This window comes from Nycticebus coucang, chromosome 3 (assembly GCF_027406575.1).
Source record: "Nycticebus coucang isolate mNycCou1 chromosome 3, mNycCou1.pri, whole genome shotgun sequence".
Lineage (NCBI taxonomy): Eukaryota > Metazoa > Chordata > Mammalia > Primates > Lorisidae > Nycticebus > Nycticebus coucang.
In genome coordinates this window covers 128860038-128878717 of record NC_069782.1, presented here as the reverse complement: position 1 = coordinate 128878717, position 18680 = coordinate 128860038, and the positions used below count along the sequence as shown (strand labels likewise).

The 18680-nt window shown below is 41.3% G+C and overlaps 1 protein-coding gene across 2 annotated transcripts; it reads left to right on the top strand.

The window, feature by feature from the left end:
- The first annotated feature begins 13 nt into the window (after positions 1 to 13).
- Positions 14 to 18590, top strand: LOC128580691 (cytochrome c oxidase assembly protein COX15 homolog). Of its 2 annotated transcripts, XM_053582921.1 has the most exons (9): positions 14 to 241; positions 2352 to 2542; positions 6059 to 6181; positions 6453 to 6639; positions 9083 to 9250; positions 12473 to 12554; positions 14504 to 14658; positions 16137 to 16250; positions 17559 to 18590. In XM_053582921.1, exons 1-9 carry the CDS (start codon positions 152 to 154, stop codon positions 17688 to 17690), a joined length of 1242 nt encoding a protein of 413 aa, XP_053438896.1. In that variant the 5' UTR covers positions 14 to 151; the 3' UTR covers positions 17691 to 18590. The 2 variants fall into 2 exon arrangements, with proteins under 2 accessions (XP_053438896.1, XP_053438898.1); XM_053582923.1 differs by lacking the exons at positions 14504 to 14658; positions 17559 to 18590 and having other exon boundaries at positions 16137 to 16246.
- Positions 18591 to 18680: the final 90 nt, after the last annotated feature.

Below are 18680 nucleotides of genomic sequence, written 5' to 3'. Positions count from 1 at the left end.
CCAGCGCAGGCGCAGTCAATGTCACTGGTCACTCCGATTTCCGGAGGAGGGGTCGCGCTGCCTAACCCGGAAGTGCTCCTTCTTTCGTAGCAGAAAAAGGAGATCGTAGAGCACTGGATTGTAGAAGTGGTTGTAGTTTACTGTCGTCAGTATGCAGCGGTTGCTTTTACCGCCCCTGAAGGCCTTGACCGGGAGCCGGTGTCTGCGGCCTCTGGTTCCCAGGGCGGCGCCTGGAGCACAGGTACCGCACTGCAGCGAACTCCGAGTCTCGGAAGTGGGGGTGAGGTGAAAGGACCAGGATAAAGGTAGCCGAGAGCCTCACATCACATTCCCGTAGCTCCTTACGGTGCAATCACAATGTATTTCCTCGAGCTCAGAGTCCCTGGCCTCAGGAATTACCACTGATTGCTATCTTGGCCAAATTACTTAAACTCTTTGTGCCTCAATTTCCTTATTTGTGAAATGGGAATAACAATACCTACTTTAAAAATCAAGCCTTTAGTACATGGTAAAAGCTCAGTAGTCTTTACCCTCATTGTTGATTTTTCTAAAAGGCCTCAAGTAATTAGGGACTATAACTCCATTCTATGGACAAGGAAACTGAGGCTTAAAATTACTCAGTTAATCAGAAGTAGGAAACTAACAAAGATCTGTGGACTCTTCAAATCAGAGTCAGAAGAGGGTATGCATTTGCTTAACTAATAGTTATCGAGTGATTACTATATATTAGGAGGAAAAAGATAAATACCACAAGGTTCCTGTCCTGGAGAAACTCATACTTCATTCATTTGTTAATTTACTTGTCTTTTTTTTTTTTTTTTTTTTTTTAATTTGAGACAGTTTCGCTCTGTCTGGAGTAGTGTCAGAGCCTCATAGCAACCTCAATCTCTTGGGTTCAAGAGATCCTCTTGCCTCAGTCTCTCGAATAAGGTGAAGTACAGGTGCCCACAGCCAGCTATTTTTCTGTTTTTAGTAGAGACAAGGTCTGGCTCTTGTTTAGGCAATCCACTCTCCTTGGCCTCCCAGAGTGCTAGGATTACAGGCCACCAGGTGTGGCCTCTGGCCTATTTGTCAAATCTTTATTGAAGTCTTGTTAAGAAAAGGAATAGTGTTAAGAAACAAAGGTAGCTGGAGGGGAAGAGCAAGACTGACAAGACCCTGCTGTTCCAGAGCTCAAAATTTAGTGGGAGATACAGATAGATGAACCTGAAGGTACGGTCATGTGCTGCCCAACCTTTTGGTGAACAGACCACATATACAACAGTGGTGCCGTAAGATTATAATAGAACTGCCCTATACAGGCGTGCAATTTTTTTTTATCTTTTAGGCCTTTTATTTTTTTGGCCAGGACTGGGTTTGAACCCGCCACCTCTGGCATATGGGGCCGGCACCCTACCCCTTCGAGCCATAGGGGCCGCCCCTTTTAGACCTTATTTTTAATGTACCTTTTTCTGTTTAGATACAAAAATACTTACAATTGTGTTACAGTTGCCTACATCATTTAGTACAATAACTTGCTGTTAGTATTTCAAGAGCAATAGACCATATCTCTTGGCAATAGAACACATGTTCCTGTTGTTAAGTGACATGTGACTGCACATTACAATGTATTAAGTGGATAGGAGAGGTACAGTGTACTAAGGGAATGACCTGTTGTAGACCTTTGAGAGTCTGCACTTCCTAGAGCAGGTGACATCTAAGCTGAGATCTGTAGTAGGTATCTATTAGGGGATAGGAGTGTCCAGTCACGAATCATGTTTAAAGATCCAGAGGAGGCTGGCCACAGTGGCTCACACCTGTTATCTCAGCACTTTGGGAGGCTAAGGGGTAAGGATTGCTTGAGGCCAGGAATGTAAGACCATCCTGGACAACATAGTGAGACCCTGTCCGTACAAAAAAAAAAAGAGGGAGAGAAATTAGCCGGGCGTGGCGGTATATGCCTGTAGTTCCAGCTCCTTGGGAGGCTGAGGCAGGAGGATTGCTTGAACTTAGGAGTTGGACATTGCAGTGAACAATGATTCTACCAAGATAGCAAGACCCTATCTCTAAAAAATAAGTAAGTACTCAGAGGAGAAAGAAAATAATCCTGGGTGTAGAGTAAAGCCTGGGGGAAGTATGCAGACACCAGAAGATTCATTTAGTGTTGGGATGATTGGAGTAAGGCAAGACTTGAGACAGGAAAAACAGGTGGAAGGTAGACGCAGTAGTCCAGATAAGAGATGATGCTTTACCAGAGTAGAAACTATAGAAATGCATCCATACAGAGGGTACTTCACCCTAGGCAGAATGGGATTGAGTGTGGGTAACAGTCTGTCTGTTTCTGTAGTCGTAATTTGTCTCTTGATCCTTAGTGTGGTTGCAGCTGTGGCATGAGGCGCCCTTTGAGGCCAGGGCAATACAGCACTATCTCCGAAGTAGCTTTGCAATCTGGAAGGGGCACGGTGTCCCTTCCCTCAAAGGCTGCTGAGCGAGTGGTGGGGCGATGGCTCCTGGTCTGCAGTGGAACAGTGGCTGGAGCAGTTATTCTTGGTGGTGTAACTAGGTGAGTAATTTGATCATACTGAGTCAGGCATTTGGGTCATCAGTGAAAGCGTAGGGTGACTGAGGAGAAAGGGATTTTGGGGAGTATCTAGTCTAGCATCCTCATTTTACGCCTGGAGAAATTGAAACCTTAAAGATGCACATGTCTGATAGTTTCCTCTGCCATATAATGCTTTAGTGGTTTGTTAGGAGTAACCTTCATAAAGACGGTTTAGGTCTTAACTGATATTTGTGCATACTTTGTGTGTATTTTCTTTCACTCATCAGAGTTCTTTTGTTTCAAAACTTTTTTTACAGTTTGTTTGAATTAAACCCAATTAGGTTTCTTTCTTTCTTTTTTTTTTTGAGACAGAGTCTCACTATGTGGCCCTTGGTAAAGTGCCGTTGTGTCACAGCAATCTCAAACTCTTGGGCTTAAGCGATTCTCTTGTCTCAGCTTCTGGAGTAGCTGGGACTACAGGCACCCACCACATTGCCCAGCTATTTTTTGGTTGTAGTTGTCATTGTTTAGCAGACCCCAACTGGTTCAAACCCACCAGCCCCGGTGCATGTGGCCAGTGCCCTCACCACTGAGCTATGGGCGCCAACCCCTATTAGGTTTCAGACATCACAGTTGGTTCATATGTCTCTTAGGTTTCTTTAAATCTATAAAGAATCTATAGATTGAGACTCTATCCCCCTTTTTTGTTGTTGTTGAAGAAGCTTGTCCTGGGTTTATCCTCATAGATAGATTGAGCTAATTGCAGACCTTTGGCGATGTTTAACATGACCCTCTGTCCCCTATTATTTCCTGTAAATGGATAGTAGTTTGATCAGGTTCAGATTGAGGATAAGGGGGCAAAATACTTCATGGGTTATTAAACATTTATGAATAAGTGATGTCTGTTAGAGACATCAACAGCTATTGATTAGCATTGCCTAGATTCACTATTTCATTAGAGTTGTAAAATTGTAATTTTTTTGTAACTCTGTAAAGACAAATTTTCCCTCATCAACAATTTGGTTATCGCAAGGTATGGTTGGTATAGGAAAGACAAGATGGATACTTTGATTCTTTCACTCTGTTTAACAGTTTTCAAAATAATAAATTAGTTCTTAGGATCCTCTAAAGATAACAAAGTGTTTGAGTTTTTTAAGTGGTATTCTTATGGGTTGATAGGTTTAAACACATTTGATATGTTTCAATCCATTGTGATGATGGTGTTAATGATTTGCTCAAATTTTCACGTCTTTAGTTGGTGGGAATCCCTGGAAATTGGATACAGCATCATTTTGACAGGCTTTAGTTACCTCTGATAGCTTCATTATTTTCTAGCATAGTATGATATTCTAGGCTTCTCTTCATCATTTTTTGCCTCAGGCCTAAAATCAACCTTATACTTTAGCAACCCTAACTCCTTCTGATGAACATACTTTCTGGTTTTAATAACATGAATCTTCCTCAAAGTCTCTCCACATTGCCCTTGTTTCAGAATACCTTCCATGTCATATATGCTCTTATGGGAAACTGCAGAAAATTTGAGTTATATTGTTTTAGATTCACTCAAGAACCTAAATTTGTATACCTTTCTAACAAATCTTTTTTCCCTGAGTAAAGAATGTTGGTTATGCATTTTAGGACACATTTCTTTGGTCTAGGGCAGTGTTTTTCAACCTTTTTTATCTTACAGCAAACTTGAACCTATAGTTGAAACTTCCATGGCATACTTAAATTATGTTGATCAAAAAAAAAGAGTGAAAAAGAGAATATGCTTACTGTGCTTTGAACTGCTTTCAAAAATAATTATTATTTTTTTTTAATTTTTTTATTAAATCATAACTGTATACAATGATATGATCATGGGGCATCATACACTCACTTCATAAACCATTTGACACATTTTTATCACAGTGGTTAACATAGCCTTTCCGGCGTTATCTCAGTTACTGTGCCAAAACATTTACATTCTACATCTACCAAGTTTCGCAAATACCCCTGTAATATGCACCACAGGTGTGATCCCACCAATTCCCCTCCCTCTACCCACCCCCCCCCTTTCCCACTTCCCCCTATTGTTAAGTTGTAGCTGGGTTATAGCTTTCATGTGAGAGTCCCAAATTAGTTTCATAGTAGGGCTGTGTACATTGGGTATTTTTTCTTCCATTCTTGGGATACTTTACTAAGAAGAATATGTTCCAGCTCCATCCATGTAAACATGAAAGAGGTAAAGTCTCCATCTTTCTTTAAGGCTGCATAGTATTCCATGGTATACATATACCACAATTTATTAATCCATTCGTGGATCGATGGGCACTTGGGCTTTTTCCATGACTTAGCTATTATGAATTGGGCTGCAATAAACATTCTGGTACAAATATCTTTGTTATGTTGTGATTTTTGGTCTTCTGGGTATATGCCCAGCAGAGGAATTACAGGATTGAATGGCAGATCTATTTTTAGATCTCTGAGTGTTCTCCATATATCTTTCCAAAAGGAATGTATTAATTTGCATTCCCACCAGCAGTGCAGAAGTGTTCCCTTTTCTCCGCATCCACGCCAACATCTCTGGTCTTGAGATTTTGTGATATAGGCTAGTCTCACTGGAGTTAGATGATATCTCAAAGTAGTTTTGATTTGCATTTCTCTGATGATTAAAGATGATGAGCATTTTTTCATATGTCTGAAGGCCGTGCGCCTGTCTTCTTCAGAGAAGTTTCTCTTCAAATCCCTTGCCCAGCCTGCGATGGGAAACCAATTAAAAACAAAAATAATTATTTATTTTATTTATTTTTTCTTAGAGACAGTCTCACTTTGTCACCCTTGGTAGAGTGCTGTGGTGTCACAGCTCATAGCAACCTCAAGCTCTTGGGCTTAGGCAATTCTCTTGCCTCAGCCTTCCAAGTAGCTGGGACTACAGGCACCCGCCACAGTGCCTGGCTATTTTTTGGTGCAGTTTGGCTGGGGCCGGGTTTGAACCCACCACCCTTGGTCTATGGGGCCGGCGCCCTACTCACTGAGCCACAGGCGCCGCCCCTTGCATTAAAAAATTATGTAATTAACGATCTTTAAAAAAAATTTTGGGGGCGGTGCCTATGGCTCAGTGAGCAGGGCGCTGGCCCCATATACCGAGGGTGGCGGGTTCAAACCTGGCCCCGGCCAAACTGCAACCAAAAAAAAAGAAAAAAAAAGTAGAAAAAAAAATTTTGGTGGCATACCTAAGATCCTCTTAAGGCACACCGGTTGAAAATCGCTGGTCTAGGGGTTGATTTTGCCTGTTAAGGAATGCTAGTGAAAGAAAGAAGTAGGGAGAATTGAATGAAAGGATTGAGAGAATATGAGGCTAAAGAAATTTGTATCCAATGCCAGCTGTTTCTGACAAAACTCTAAGCAGTAAGAGGGAAAGGTTGTCAAAAGAAGAAACAATGACAGCATGTGTTTACGTCTCACAGGGTTAAGTTCATCTCCACTTGTTGCTGTAACCCTTTATGGGTAGTCCAGCCTCATGCACATACCCCAGAATTTCTTTCCTGTCCTAAGGTTGACAGAGTCTGGCCTCTCGATGGTAGATTGGCATTTAATAAAGGAGATGAAGCCACCTACAAGCCAAGAGGAATGGGAAGCAGAATTCCAAAGATACCAGCAATTTCCAGAATTTAAAATGTAAGTATTGGAGATAATCAGCTAAACATCTCATTAGGCCTATTCAATCTTTTGATTATTTAAACCCTTCAGAATGGTCAGATTCCTTTATTTCTCCATCTTGGGCTGCCTGTTATAAGCCTGTAATTGCAAAGTCATCCCAGGGTCACTGATGGGGAAGAGAGCAGACTTATCAAGCTGCAAGACTGGGGAATTTTTCTGCATTTTGTAGGAAAATAAAAATCAGATGGGTATTTCCTCTTTCTTCTTTTTGACTTCCCATTTCACCCAGATTGAATCATGATATGACGTTGGCAGAGTTCAAGTTCATCTGGTACATGGAGTACTCACACCGAATGTGGGGTCGTCTTGTAGGCCTCGCATACATCCTGCCTGCTGCCTACTTTTGGAGAAAGGGCTGGCTGAGCCGTAACATGAAAGGACGTGTTCTTGCCCTCTGTGGCTTAGTCTGCTTCCAGGTAAGATTTAATCAAGATTGAGAAATCAGAGATGCTCCCAGGAGCTTCCTAGTCAGCATTGTTTTCAAGGAAGTAATCTTTGTGGTACTATAAGAGAGTGAGTAAGAAAGTGTGTCACAGGCCTGTCTTCAAGCCTCAGCTCTGCCACTTAGGGCAAATTATCTAACCTCTGTAAGCTATGTAAATGGGGATAATAATAGTGCCTACCAATTAGGGTTGTGTGAATTATTAAATGAGATAAACTAAGCATATAAGATATTTAGTTTAGTGCCTGGAATCAGTAAGCACTCAGTAGTATACTTTCATGTGCCACAGTAGAGTTACCCATGATAGCTGTCCTCCTGGGTTCTTGTCTCTTCCCTTTTTCTGACTTCTAATATCGGGAAGGTGGGATCCTTATACTAGAATGGCTACAGAAGCAAGTGGGAAAGTTTCAAAAGAGAGAAACATTCTGTGGGATGAAGCATCTTTGAATATAGATACATCTGAGAGATATTCAAGTTATAAATGGTGACTAAAATCACATGAATTGAACTCCTTTTAAGGAAAAGAGCTTTGAAAGACTTTCACAGTTAAGAGGTTCTTAAGAGCTAAGAAAAGGAATTATGAGAGAAGATACACAGGAGTATTTGGGTCAAACAGAGATCCTAAGAGAGAGTATCAATGCATCAAAGAAACAGCATCATAATTTGCTCAGGAGGAAGCTAGTTGGTTAATTTAACTCAGAAGTGGTAAGAAGATGAAGCCAATTGGAAGAGATAAAGGAGAGAGAAGAGAGGGAAGAAATAGAGGCAATAGGAACAATAAAGAGACACTAATAAAAATCTAGGGGAAGATAGGTGGAACAAAATGAAAGTTAATATTTTAGGGGAAAAAAAACCCCCCAAAACAGACAACAAGAAGGCAGAAGTAGAAGATGTCAGGGTTCTGGGAAGCAGCAAGTAAGAGCTGGGAAATCACATGATGCCTTCATCTTTCAGTGCAGGTGAAATCAAGGTAATCAGAGTATCCAGGGTAATCTTGAAAGGTGAAAGAAATGTCCAGAAAAATTTCCTGAAGAGTATGTATTTAGAAGAAGTGGCAGCACCTGATTCTACTGGCTTGGGAGGCTAGAGGTGAAGGAGTTGCATGTTATCTGATATTGGAACTGACAGTTGTATGGTTAATTGAAAAAGCCTGTTACAGCAGAGAATTGTAGAATATGATACATAGTGTCAACTTTTAAACTTAAAATTATACTTTCATTAACAACTTTTAAAAAACCCAGGACCACAGCCTTTTCTTTGACTGTGAGTCCCCAACCTCTTATCATCTCCATAACTGTGATTTCCAGTTTCATTTTCCTTATAAATGAGAACTTAGATATTTGCAAAGCAATCTGAATGCAAAACCTTGCAGATTTTTATGACTTCTCCCTCAAAACTTTAATAATTGTCTTATTCTCACCTAACTTAACAGTAAATATTTTTAAGATGTTACCTTTGTTAAGCTTTTTCAAAGCATTCAGTCTAGTTTTCATAGATCCACTCTCTTTTTATTCACAGGTTTATATAATATTAAATTATAGCAAGTATTGGTAAGATTTCATATGCAAATATACTTGTGTACTTTTCTATAATTGTATTATACTTCAATAAAATGTTATTCTAAAGTATGGTTAATTATTAATGGTGATATTTTTACTCTACATACCATAGAGTATATGTAGAATTGTGGATAGGTCATGACTTTTGGGACACTTGGGTATGTGGGAAGGTATGGAAAGAGGAGGGGTCAGGTAGGAGTATTCATGATAAATTCACTTCCTCAATAAAGTTAAATAGACCATTTCAACTTTGCCTTTTTTTTTTTTTTTTTTGAAGCAAAGTCTCATTTCGTAGTTTCACAGGGTAGAGTGCCGTGGCATCATCATAGCTCACAGCAACCTCAGACTCTCAGGCTCAAGTAATTCCCTAGCCTCAGCCTCCTGAGTAGTTGGGACTACAAGTGCCTGGTAGCTAGTTTTTCTGTTTTTTTTTTTTTTTTTTTTGAGACAGAGTCTCGCTATGTTGCCCTTGGTAGAGTGCTTTGGTGTCACAGCTCACAGCAACCTCAAACTCTTGGGCTTAAGCGATTTTCTTGCCTCAGCCTCTCAAGTAGCTGAGTCACAATGCCCAGCAATTTTGGGGGTTGCAGTTGTCATTGTTTAGCAGGCCTGGACTAGGTTTGAACCTACCGCTCTCGTTGTATGTAGCTGGCACCGTAACCACTGTGCTATGGGTTCTGAGCCTAGTTTTTCTGTTTTTAGTAGAGATAGCGTCTCACTCTTGCTCAAGCTGGTCTGGAACTCGTGAGCTCAAGCAATCCACCCTCCTTGGCCTCCCAGAGAGCTAAGTGTACAGGTATGAGCCACTATGCCCAGCCTCAACCTTGCTTTATTTGCCTCTTCTCTTTGGGGTTCTAGGGTCTTTTGGGATGGTATATGGTGAAAAGTGGATTAGAAGAAAAACCAGACTCTCATGACATCCCTCGGGTCAGCCAGTATCGCCTTGCCGCCCACCTGGGATCAGCCCTTGTTCTTTATTGTGCCAGCTTGTGGACGTCGCTGTCTCTGCTGCTTCCTCAGCACAAGGTAGACCCTGCTTTCATTGCTTTTGGATATATATCTAGAAATAGTAGAACCACTGGATCACATAAGAGCTGAATATTTTGTCAACATTTTCTACTGGGGAAGGTAAAACATGAAGTTTTTAAAAAATGGGAAAGAGTCCCAACAAAAAACATCTTGACCACTTTAATTTTGACTCCCAGAAGGGATGGTGAGGCCAGGAAAATTAGAACAGAGCTAATTCAGAACTTCTGGTGGTGTACAAGAGGCATATTGTGTTGTTGGTTAAACGAGGACCACCATTCAAGTCTAACAATATAGTTACTCTTAGAAATTTTGTCTAAAAGTATTTTTCTATATGCTGATGAAAGGAAAATAGTAGTTTTTACATTTTATGTTTTTCTTTAGAAGCAAGGTCTGACTTTTTTGAGGCTCCATTAATAATAGCACCACACTCTTGTAGGACATCTTTTTCCCAGTATTTAAAAGAAATGAGTATTAGGTATTAAAATTATGGGTTAACCCAAGTAAGCTCTTCATGGAGAGAAGTTTGAGATGACAGTAAGGCTCTTGAGTAGAATCATCCTTTAGGTACTTGGAGTTAATGGCTTAGATCCAGTAGAGACTAGAGATGTTGATTTGGCAGTTACTCCCACAGAGTACCCGATGGATCGAAGCATTGATCTTGTGGACAATCCACATGTGAATCATTCCTGTTTTCTTGGCTTTCAAAGTCAGCCTTCTAAAATGAATCGCCTGCATTTATGGATTCTGACAACCCATTCCTTCTTCTCAATCCCTATTACTGTCTTCCCCACCCAGCCCTATATACACACATTTCACCCCAACACTTACATGTACATACACATCCTCTGGCTACTGAAATTGTACTCTTGAAGGTTTCTAAGACTTTCTGATGCAGGCAGAATGGGGACTGAAGACTCCATTCTTGGCAAGGAATGTGTGGGGGCAGCCTCCTGTCTGAGGTCACACACATTCTATCAATTCTTTTATTTATTTACATTCCAATTAATTACAGAAAGCATTTGAGATGAGAGTCAATTAGTATGCTGTCCAACACAGTAGCTACATATGGCTATTTAAATTTCTTTTTTTTTTTTTGAGACAGAGTCTTACTATGTTGCCCTTCGTAGAGTGCCGTGGCATCACACCTCATAGGCACCTGACACAATGCCCAGCTATTTCTTTGTTGCAGTTTTCATTGTTTTTTAGCAGGCCTGGGCGGGGTTTGAACCCACCAGCCTTGGTATATGTGGCTGGTGCCCTACTCACTGAGTTATGGGCACCAAGCCAGCTATTTAAATTTTATTTTATTTTTATTTTTATTTATTTTTTTGAGACACTACGTTTCACTATGTTGCCTTTAGTAGAATTCTGTGGCATCACAGCTTACAGCAACCTCAACTCCTGGGCTTAAGCGGTTCTCTTGCCTCAGCCTCCCAAGTAGCTGGGACTATATGCGCCCACCACGACACCCAGGTATTTTTTTGTTGCAGTTGTCACTGTTGTTTAGCAGGCCCAGCTGGGCTCGAATCCGCTAGCCTCAGTGTATGTGGCTGGCACCCTACTCACTGAGCTATGGGCGCCAAGCCAACTATTTAAATTTTATTTTATTTTTATTTATTTATTTTTTTGAGACAGAGTCTCACTACGTTGCCTTTCTTAGAGTACTGTGGCGTCACAACTCACAGCAGCCTCAACCTCTTGGGCTTAAGTGATTCTCTTGCCTCAACCTCCCAAGTAGCTGGGACTATAAGCAACCATGACAATGCTGGGTTATTTTTTGTTGCAGGTGCTGAACCTAAATTTTAATTACTCAAATAAAATTAACTGTATTTAAACAAACTTTGTATTACTTAAACTTCATATTTAGGCTTGGCGCCCATAGCACAGTGGTTACGGTGCCAGCCACATACACTGAGGGTGGTGGGTTCAAACTTGGCTTGGGCCAGCTAAACAACAATGACAACTACAACAAAAAATAGCCTGGCGTTGTGGTGAGCGCCTATAGTCCCAGTTACTTGTGAGCTGTGATGCCACGTCACTCTACCCACAGCAACATAGTGAGACTCTGTCTCAACAAAAACAAACAAACTAAAAAAACCTTCATATTTAAATAAAATTAACTTTTTATTTAATTTTCAGTCATACTAGCCATGTTTCAAGTTCTCATTAGGCACAGATGATAGAACATTTCCATAGTCACAGAAAGTTCTATTGGATGGCACTACTATTTTTTTTTTTGTGGTTTTGGGCTGGGGCTGGGTTTGAACCCGCCACCTCTGGCATATGGGACCGGCGCCCTACTTCTTGAGCCACAGGCACCGCCCACACTACTATTTTTTTTGAGACAGACTCTCACTTTGTCGCCTTTGGTAGAGTGCCATGGCATCACAGCTCACAACAATCTCCAGCTCCTGGGCTTAGGCGATTCTCTTGCCTCAGCCTCCTGAGTAGCTGGGACTATAGGCACCCACCACAATGCCTGGCTATTTTTTGTTGCAGTTTGGCCAGGGCCGGGTTCGAACCTGCCACCCTTGGTATATGGGGCCGGCGCCCTGCTCACTGAACCGCAGGCGCCGCCCAGACCACACTACTATTAATATGTGATACCTAACTGTTCACATACTAGCATATAAACCATTTGAGGGTAGCTTCCTGGTTTGTATCTTTATAATCACCTGTTTGTAAAGTTCTTAATATTTGGTGATTCACTGATTAGTATCAGAAGTTTGCTATCATAAAAATAAAAATAAATTTTGACTTTTCCAAAAATAGTAAATGCAGGACTCTTCACTCTAAGCAATTTATGATTCCAACTGTATTTGCTAAGCCCTAATATCATCCACAAGTTGAACATTCAGTCCTATATATTAGCTGCATCATTTCAACTATGATGAAACATTTTTTTCTCTGAATAGTATAAGTCATTCAGTTATTGAACAGATACATAATGAGTCCCTACATGCCAGTCACTAGGCTATGATTACTATAGTAAGAAAGACAGATGGCAGTTTCTACCTTTACAAAACTTACAGCAGGGAAGACAGACAAATGTGTAATTGGGGGTAAAATATGATGTGTATTAGAACAGAATATCTGCTGGGAGTCTAGGGGTCAGAGAAGAGCTGATCTTAAGTCGTCACTTGGGTTTGGCCATGATCTTTGCTGCCTCTCATAGTGCCTGCAATATGCTTTATGTGAATGATTTTCTTTCTTTCTTAGTTGCCTGAAACTCGTCAACTCCTATGGCTGAGACGATTTGCTCACGGAACAGCAGGTCTAGTGTTTCTTACAGCTCTCTCAGGTAGGGCTCTTCTCATCACACGCGGCCTGTGTGTGTTCCCTGCGGAGGTGGGAGCTCTTGCCCCGTGCCTTGCCCCTTCCTTCTGCATCTTCTTAGTCACCTTTCACACCTGTCTCTCATACCCACTATCTCCACGCTCTGTGTTCTGTTCCTTTCCCTTTTAAATATTTTACTTTCTAGTCAGTTGAACAAAATATTGAACATATACTTAGAATCAGACTGTCCATGTTCAAATTCTAGCTGCACCACTGTTTGATGTCAGCTATACAACCTCTCAGGGCCTCACATACCTTACCTACTAAAGAGAGATTATGACAATAATGTGAGTAATATAGCTGACGTGCTTAGAATAGTACCTGGCATGTAGTGAAGGCTACATAAATGTTAGTTGTTATATTATTTTGTAAACATTATTGTAATATATGTAATTTATCATAATTACACTAAAATGTCAGACGAAAGGGCTGCCCTCAGAGATGGTCGAAGGTGGGAAGTTCATTGGCACAGAGAGACCAACACAGAAGTTTTTCTTTCTTTAAACCACACCACCACCTCTACCTCTCATCTAGAACTGCACTATCTGAGAGAGGAACGCATAGCCTCATATAGTTATTTAAACCTAAATTAAGATTGAATAAAATTTAAAATTTAGTTCTGCAGTCATACTAGCCACATTTCAAATGCTAAATAGGCACATGTGGCTAGAGGCTGTTAATTATTGCCCAGCAGAATATAGAACACTTCCATTTTTTTTTTTTGTGGTTTTTGGCTGGGGCTGGGTTTGAACCCGCCACCTCCGGCATATGGGACCGGCGCCCTACTCCTTGAGCCACAGGCGCCGCCCAGAACACTTCCATTTTCATAGAAAATTTTATTAGACCTCACTGCCCTAGAGTAAAGATAATGATTCAAACAAGTGATCCACTCTTTTTTCTTTTCTTTTTTTTTTTTTTTGGTATAAGAGTATGAATTTTGACTTTATAAGTGGCATTCGCAAAAATTAGGAATGTCCAAATTTCTCTGATTCTTCTTTGACTAGATACCTTCTTTTACATCAGGATTTAGTTTTTATAAGTTTTGGGGTTCTTTTCAATTCTTTGTTCATTCAGCAAACATTTATTGAGTACTTAGAGCAAATAGATAATACACAATAAAAACATACTGTGGATTGGGCACAGTGGCTCAGGCTTCTAATCCTAGCACTTTGGGAGGCTGAGGTGAGAGGATCGCTTTTTTGAGACCAAGAGTTTGAGACCAGCCTGAGCAACAACAAGACCTTGTCTCTACAAAAGATACTAAAATTAACTGGCCGTGGTGGCATACATCTATAGTCCCAGCTACTCAGGAGACTGAGGCAGGAGGATCACATAAGTCCAGGAGTTTCAGGTTATAGTGAGCTATGATTATGCTATTGTATTGTAGCCCAGGCAGTAGAGCAAGATCTTATCTCAAAAAACCAAAAAATAATGTGTCAGATGGTAGTCAATGTTATGAAGAAATATAAAGCAGGATATGGAGATAGAGAAAGGTGGGGAGGGGAGTGCCATTTTACCTAAGATCCTTAAGACTCTTTGATAAGGTAACATTTGAGTGGCGACCTAAGGAAATGGGGGTGTCAGTTGTGCAGATATCGGAGGGAAGAGCGTTTCTTAAACAGATCAGTAGTACTTAGCAGGGGTAGGGGATGGCATCAGTGTTACTAAGGGAATTTTTCTAAACTAATAGGCCTCTCCCTCCAGAGTATCTTATTACTTCTCTAGGGGAGGCAGAATCTTGGAGCAGGAACAGGTAAGTTCCTATGGTGATTGTGGTATATATATTCCCTATTTGAGAGCCTCTAGTGTAGGTCTTTCTGCTATTTTCTGACTGTTCCTTTTGTCCAACTCTGGTATGATAGGGTTTTTCCTGTGTCTCTCGTTTTAATAAATACCATTTACCTTGGAATACAGGGGCTTTTGTGGCAGGTTTGGATGCTGGGCTTGTATACAACTCCTTTCCCAAAATGGGAGAATCCTGGATCCCAGAGGACCTCTTTACCTTCTCCCCCATCCTGAGGAATGTTTTTGAGAATCCCACCATGGTACAGTTTGACCACCGGATTCTGGTAGGTGTGACTGGTGGTTACTTGCCAGAGAGCACAGGAGCCTCTCACAGGCTTTGGGGTGTCAGGGAAGCACTGATTGATGGTAACCATGAGAGGGTAGAGCAGGAACTGTATTTCCTGTTCTTTCTGGAAGAAATTCTAAGACCAGTTCTCTGATTTATATCTTTCTCCTTATTACACCTTCTCCAGCCAAATTCTAGCTTTCAGGGTATTGCTGGCTTCTTAAAGTTCAAATCCCTCAATTCTGCACATACTGGGAAAATTATCTCAGCAGAAATGAAGTTGTGTAGAGAGGGGGTTGCAGAGAACATGATTACCAAGCACAGAGCGATCAGAGATGAACTAGCACCCCTGGGGCCAACAGCTGCAGTAATACTTTTCAGTTTATTTAAGCTATAATGTTTTGAGGTCCTGAGATGGGCCATGTAGAGATTGGCTTGGAGCCTGGGCATGAGGAATTAGAGCAGGGAAAGCTCAGTGGCAAGGAAATGGCGAGAAGCAGTGGTGCTGCTACACAGTGCAGGGGAGAGGGCAGCCGGGCTGCGTGCTTGGGAGTGGGAAGTGAGAAGAACGGAGAGTTTGTGAGATTGGCTGTTAGGGATAAAGGTGAAGACAGATCAAAGGAGGTCTTAAAGTCTTTCTTGTGGCATATTAAAAACACCACCAACAGAAATGGGCCCGTCGGAATGAATGTTGAGCTAGCGAAGGGCATCAGATTGAGGCATGTTGAGTGTGAAGTGATGGTCATACATCCAGAGAGAGAGGTCCAGAGGACTCAGGTATGCAAGGCCTGGGGCTAAGGCTGGAGCAAGTTACCTGGGGTGGGCTCAGTCCCCACCTCCACATAATATTTTGGCATAAGTAAAACCTGGGTGAAGTTGTCATTGTGGACAGCTCCGAAAAGGAAAAGAAGTGAAGTAGATGTAAAGATTTGATAGAGAAACATTCTTCTCCCTGACATCAGGGAAGGGGAAAGGAGAACTTATTTCCAGTCCTGGATCCTTGTTCTGACGGGGTAGGAATGAAAATGAGACATTAGGTCTTTTTTAGCACCAGCGGGCAGCAGCACCACCTTCTCCATTTACAGCCTAGGAAAATTGTAACCCTTGTGTGCTGGATCAGCCCTGCTTTGAGAATATAGGATTAGAGTAGAGATAAAATTAGGGGTATGAATGCAAAGAATAATTTAAAAAGTGACGGCCACACCTGGGGGCCACAGACATTGGAAGGTAGATAAAAGGTCACTGAGAGTGTTCTGAGGTCACCTGCAGAACTTCAGGTGAACCCCTGGGTAAGACCAACATGTAAGTGGCAAGCAGAAGAGGACTGTGGAGGAGGCTGAGAAGTGATCAGGGTAGAACTGAAGAATAATTGTGTAAATGGTGCAGGGAAGTACTTCATGGGAGCCCAGTGGATCCAGAGGAGAGCCGGGTGAGTGGAAACTTGGCATGTGTGATGAGAGTCTTTCTTCCCTGCAGGGAATCACTTCAGTCACTGCCATTTCGGCTCTCTACTTCCTTTCCCGGAGAATCGCCCTGCCTAGAAGGACCAAGATGGCAGCAGCGACTCTGCTGGCTTTGGCTTACACTCAGGTATAAACCATTTCTTTTCTGTCTGACAGTATCCCCAAAACAAAGTTAAAAAGGAAAAGTGATGGACTCGGAGAAAATATTCTCAATATTTATAATGGTTTGAAAGATTATTAACCAGAAACTAAGTAAAAGATATCAATACACAAGTCTAACAATGATTATTGATGAATGGCCCATAAACAAGAAGGGCTATTCAGCCTCACTCATGATCACAGAGGAGCATTATTAAAACAATGAGTACCATTTTGTGTCTGTGCCATTGTAAAGAGATGAAAAAAGAAAATAAAAGTCAGATGTAAGCCTGGATGTAGGAAAATGGATACCTTCAAAATGAATACCTTCAAATATTCTTAGGGAGAACAGTTGATATGGCTTTTTTCAGAGGATAATTTAGCAATATCTTTTAGAAAGTTAAATGTATAATCCTTTGCCCCAGTAAATTGACTTATTGGTGCCTGACCTTAAAATAGTTTAATGCACAAAGAACTTCGTATAAGGAAATTCATCATAGAATTGTAACCATGAAAAATTGGAAACAACCTAAATAGTTAAATAAACAACTGTGGTAGTCCATATTGTGGAATACTGTACAGCAGTATAAAATACTAAGATTTCAAGATATATACTGTTAAGTGGGAAAAAAGCAAGTGACAGAACAGTATATTTAAAAGCACAAAACTGTACATTTCTCTATGAACAGTTACATAAAAGTATAAGTGTGGAGCCTGGTGTGGTGGCTTATGCCTATAATCCCAGCACTTTGGGAGGCCAAGATGGGAGGATCATTTGAGACCAGCCTGGGCAAGACCCCATCCCTACAAAATATTAAAAAAAAAAAAAAAAAAAAAAAGGCAGGGTATGGTGGTGTGCACTTGTATAGGATCTTTTGAGCTGGAGAATTGGAGGTTGTAGTGAGCTATGATCACACCACTACACTCTCGTCTGGGCAATAGAGCAAAACCCTGTTTCTTTAAAAAATAAAAAAAGTATAAGTATGTAGAAACTGGGAACTGTGATGGGATGAAAGATAAAGAGAATTTTAGATTTATCTATTTTATTCAAATTTCCTTCTTTGTAAGCATATTTGCTTGTGAAATTAAAAATACATATATTTCCCATGCATGGGGGGGGCCATTGACTTTGAATCCAGCCCCCACCTACTAATCAAAAAAAAAAACAAAAACATACATTTTAAATGTTCTGATGGGATAGTGTAAAGGTTTGTGTATCTGGTTATCCATGCCTGGTCATTTTCAGTCTGAATTTGTGGTTACTGCTTTTCTTATTGCTTTCTTTTCTTTGTAACAGGTGGGCTTGGGCATTAGCACTCTGCTGATGTACGTTCCAACTCCTTTGGCTGCCACTCACCAGTCAGGCTCCTTGGCTCTGCTCAGCAGCACCCTTTGGCTCATGAACGAACTCCGAAGAGTCCCAAAATAATCCTCAGAGGATCAGCTTCCTAGGACTGAAAACTGTGCTTTTGAGAGTTTGTCAGAGAGTATAAGAATTTGGACTTTCCTACCAGGATGACCATGACATACCAAGTGGTTTCCAAATTGGACAAGTTAATTAAAACTCTTTGCCTGTTTTGAGATAGCCATCAGATCAAGAATGGGATAAGTATGGTTACACTAAAAGTTCCTTTTTGAATCTGTTACTTTTCACATTGAAAAAGAAATGTTTGCCATTTGTGGCTCTTAATAGGCTCTGTCTTAGGTTTCTCAATATTGGCAAGTGCTTGGTTTTACGTGCATGATTTCTGTTTCTCCTGAGTTCTGAATTCTGCTTAAATAGAATTTCTTTATGATCTTAACTTCTTTCACATCAGAATGAAGCTTCAAAGGGGGCTCTGGCAGATCCTAAAGTAGCCAGCTATCCTGTAGCAAAAAAATAGCTAATGACTTCTAGCATCCTGACTTTTAAAAATGGGAAATCAGGCCCAGTGTGATGGCTCATGCCTATGCTCCTAGCACTCTGGGAGGCCAAGGTGGGAAGGTCACTTGCTCAGGAATTTGACACCAGCCTGAACAAGAGCGAGATCTCATCTCTTCTAAAAATAGAAAAATTAGGGCAGCGCCTGTGGCTCAGTGAGTAGGGCGCCGGCCCCATATACCGAGGGTGGCGGGTTCAAACCCGGCCCCGGCCAAACTGCAACCAAAAAAAAAAATAGCCGGGCGTTGTGGCGGGCACCTGTAGTCCCAGCTACTCGGGAGGCTGAGGCAAGAGAATCGCTTAAGCCCAGGAGTTGGAGGTTGCTGTGAGCTGTGTGAGGCCACGGCACTCTACCGAGGGCCATAAAGTGAGACTCTGTCTCTACAAAAAAAAAAAAAATAGAAAAATTAGCTGGCACGGTGGCGGGTGACCAACCTACTCAGTAGGCTAAGGCAAGAAGATCACTTGAACCCAAGAATTTGAGGTTCTATGAGCTAG